Source organism: Monopterus albus, unplaced genomic scaffold, assembly GCF_001952655.1.
Source record: "Monopterus albus unplaced genomic scaffold, M_albus_1.0 scaffold69.1, whole genome shotgun sequence".
NCBI classification, from domain to species: domain Eukaryota; kingdom Metazoa; phylum Chordata; class Actinopteri; order Synbranchiformes; family Synbranchidae; genus Monopterus; species Monopterus albus.
The window spans coordinates 3378741-3381298 of record NW_018127949.1 but is presented as its reverse complement, the minus strand read 5'-3'; the positions used below and the strand labels follow the sequence as shown (position 1 = coordinate 3381298).

General features: G+C 41.5%; 1 protein-coding gene across 2 annotated transcripts in view; it reads left to right on the top strand.

Annotated features, from left to right (window-relative positions):
* cpxm2 (carboxypeptidase X (M14 family), member 2) overlaps window positions 1–2558 on the top strand; it is a 27012-nt gene that overhangs the window by 23578 nt on the left and 876 nt on the right. The window contains exons 13-15 of one of the 2 annotated variants that reach the window (XM_020605133.1): window positions 793–892; window positions 1140–1145; window positions 2393–2429. In XM_020605133.1, the coding sequence (XP_020460789.1) occupies window positions 793–892; window positions 1140–1145; window positions 2393–2429 (143 nt within the window). Of the gene's footprint in view, window positions 1–792; window positions 893–1139; window positions 1146–2025; window positions 2078–2392; window positions 2430–2558 lie in introns of those variants that run through there. The other variant, XM_020605132.1, reaches the window with a different exon arrangement.

Sequence of the window (2558 nt, the reverse complement as noted above, 5' to 3'; positions counted from 1 at the left end):
CAACAGCTGCCCACCTCCACTGTAAACAGTTTTGGCAGGGCACTGCTTCCCTTTCCTGAGGCGCCGGACAGTTTGCCAGAATCTCTTCTAGGCCGACCGATAGTCCTTCTCCAAGGCCTCACCAAACTCTTCCCAGACCCGAGTTTTTGCTTCCGCAACCGCCCAGGCTGCAGTCCGCTTGGCCTGCAGGTACCCGTCAGCTGTCTCAGGAGTCCCACGAGACAACCATGCTCGCAAGGACTCCTTCTTCAGCTTGACGGCATCCCTTACTTCCGGTGTCCACCACCGGGTTCGGGGATTGCCACCACGACAGGCACCGGAGACCTTACGGCCACAGCTCTGAACGGCCGCATCGACAATGGAGGTGGAGAATATGGTCAACTCGACTGACAGCTCCGCCCCTCACCCGAGTGTCCAAGACATATGGCCGGAGGTCAGATGAAACAACCACAAAGTCGATCATCGACCTCCGTCCTCCAAACTCCAACAAAACGAGGCTAAATTCTCAGCTGCACTTTGAGAAGATTTTGGAATGCAACATGCTTGTCGACCTGTTGTGTTGTATTCTGTCTAATAATGTGGACTTCACAGGATCAGATCCCATGCCCCAGCATGGCTTTTATTTATATACTGATGCTGAAAGAAGAGGAAATGACACCATGTTTAACAGTTCTGTTAAACAGAAGAACATACATTATCATCACATCATGGTTTTTCACATTGTATTATACTATACAGTAGAGGTTGATGAGGTAACTTGATGGTTGCATGGATCATGCTTTTCTTATGCAGGTGCATCGTGGGATCAAAGGTGTAGTGAGGGACCTGGAAGGTCATGGAATAGCTAATGCCATCATCTCTGTGGAGGGCATCGGCCATGATATTCGCACAGGTAAAATTCACTTCAACAAACTGTTCATTGTAAATTTGTCAGGACACAAGCAGCTTTCATTGTCTAGTTTGCAGCATGTGGATGTTTTTTTTTCTCTTGCTCTCTGAACTGTTTTGTGACTAAGCTCAGGTTTTGCAATCAAAGCAGCAGAGGCTAACCCGGGGTGCGCTGTTTCGATCATCTCAGCACTTTCAGCTTATTCCTCGGAAATGAGTCACTCTTACAGTACGGATGTATTTTAGCAGAGCCGCAGGTCAGAGTTTGACTCATTTCACAGTGTCGCTGAAGCCTTCTGCTTGGAATTTGACTACTGATTGTGTGTCCTCAAGGAAATCTCTGTTTTCTATTGATGCCTAAAAATGCAGCCATGAAGCCAAAGTAGTTTTGTACTGTACAGTAGACTGTCCAAAAGGACATTAACCATTATTATTCCTAGAAGCATGAATAAATCAGTGCTTGTTCTCAAAAATCTTTGTAGCTTCAATTGCAGTCAGGAAAGATTTTAGGCTATTTATCTAAAAAGAGTTCAATATCAGCTGTTTTGAATTTGCTTTGGAACTGTATGAAGCCTATAAAACAGAAAACACGTGTCCTTCCATTCAGTTGCTAAGACAGCAGGAGAGACAGCATAGCAGCCACTGATGTACATCAATACTCAAAAGATATTTTTCTATAGCATTTTTTACTAAAGAATTTCAGGAAACGATCTGAGTCCCTTCTGTGCATAATGTGAGCACATATGTCCATGTTAACTGTCTGGACCGAGTGTAGATCAGCAGTAGAGACAAATTTGCCACCATATTTCATTTGCCATGATGGTTGTTCAAATGTCTCAGGTGGATGTTTTATATGATGGGAAGGAAGCAGCACTGTCACTTCTGTGAATAAGTCAAAAGCTATAAATACACCACAAATGCACGAGTGTTTTCAGGTCACGTAAAAGCAGCACTCGGCACAGAAAGCCAAAGACAATCCAACATGACTAACCAGAGCAATTTTAAAAATGTGTACATGAATAGGGAGAATCTCCTTTTTTAAAAAGTAGAACACTATGACCTTTCTAGCTTTTACTTTGTTCTAGACCTAGGCTTTTGTAATGCATTGCTACCGCTTAATTGGCTTTTTAAATTCAGCTTTCTAGAACAAGATCCATATGTTGCTGCTGCTGCACTGATAATATAACAGGTACACTTGTTGTAATTTAATCTAAGTTTAGTGTTTACATGGTTCTTTGAAGAGAAAACCATTGAGGATACAAGATCCACAGTAAAATTGTTGTGCCAACAGATCCATTTCTCCAATTTAGTAATGGAAAAAGTTTTATTTTTGTTGTCTTTTTTTTTTTTACAATGGGAACAGGAAACTGTACATCTCTTATTACTGTGAAATTAGCATTAAAAAACTGCTCAGTCAACATCAAAATTGCCCATGTAAATGATCATAATCCATAAATTTATCAAGAGATTCTATCCTTTTGTTATATTATTTGGAATTTGAAAGACCTGGACATTTACTGGTTGCATTTTGGGAAATGTAGGTTCCAGCATTTATTAGGGACTAAAACGTAACCTCTGCTGCTTTAAATCTGACTCAGTTTTTTCTAACATACCTTTAAGGAAGCTGTATTGCTGCTGATTTGTTGTGTATCCGTGTGTGTTTTCTTCTG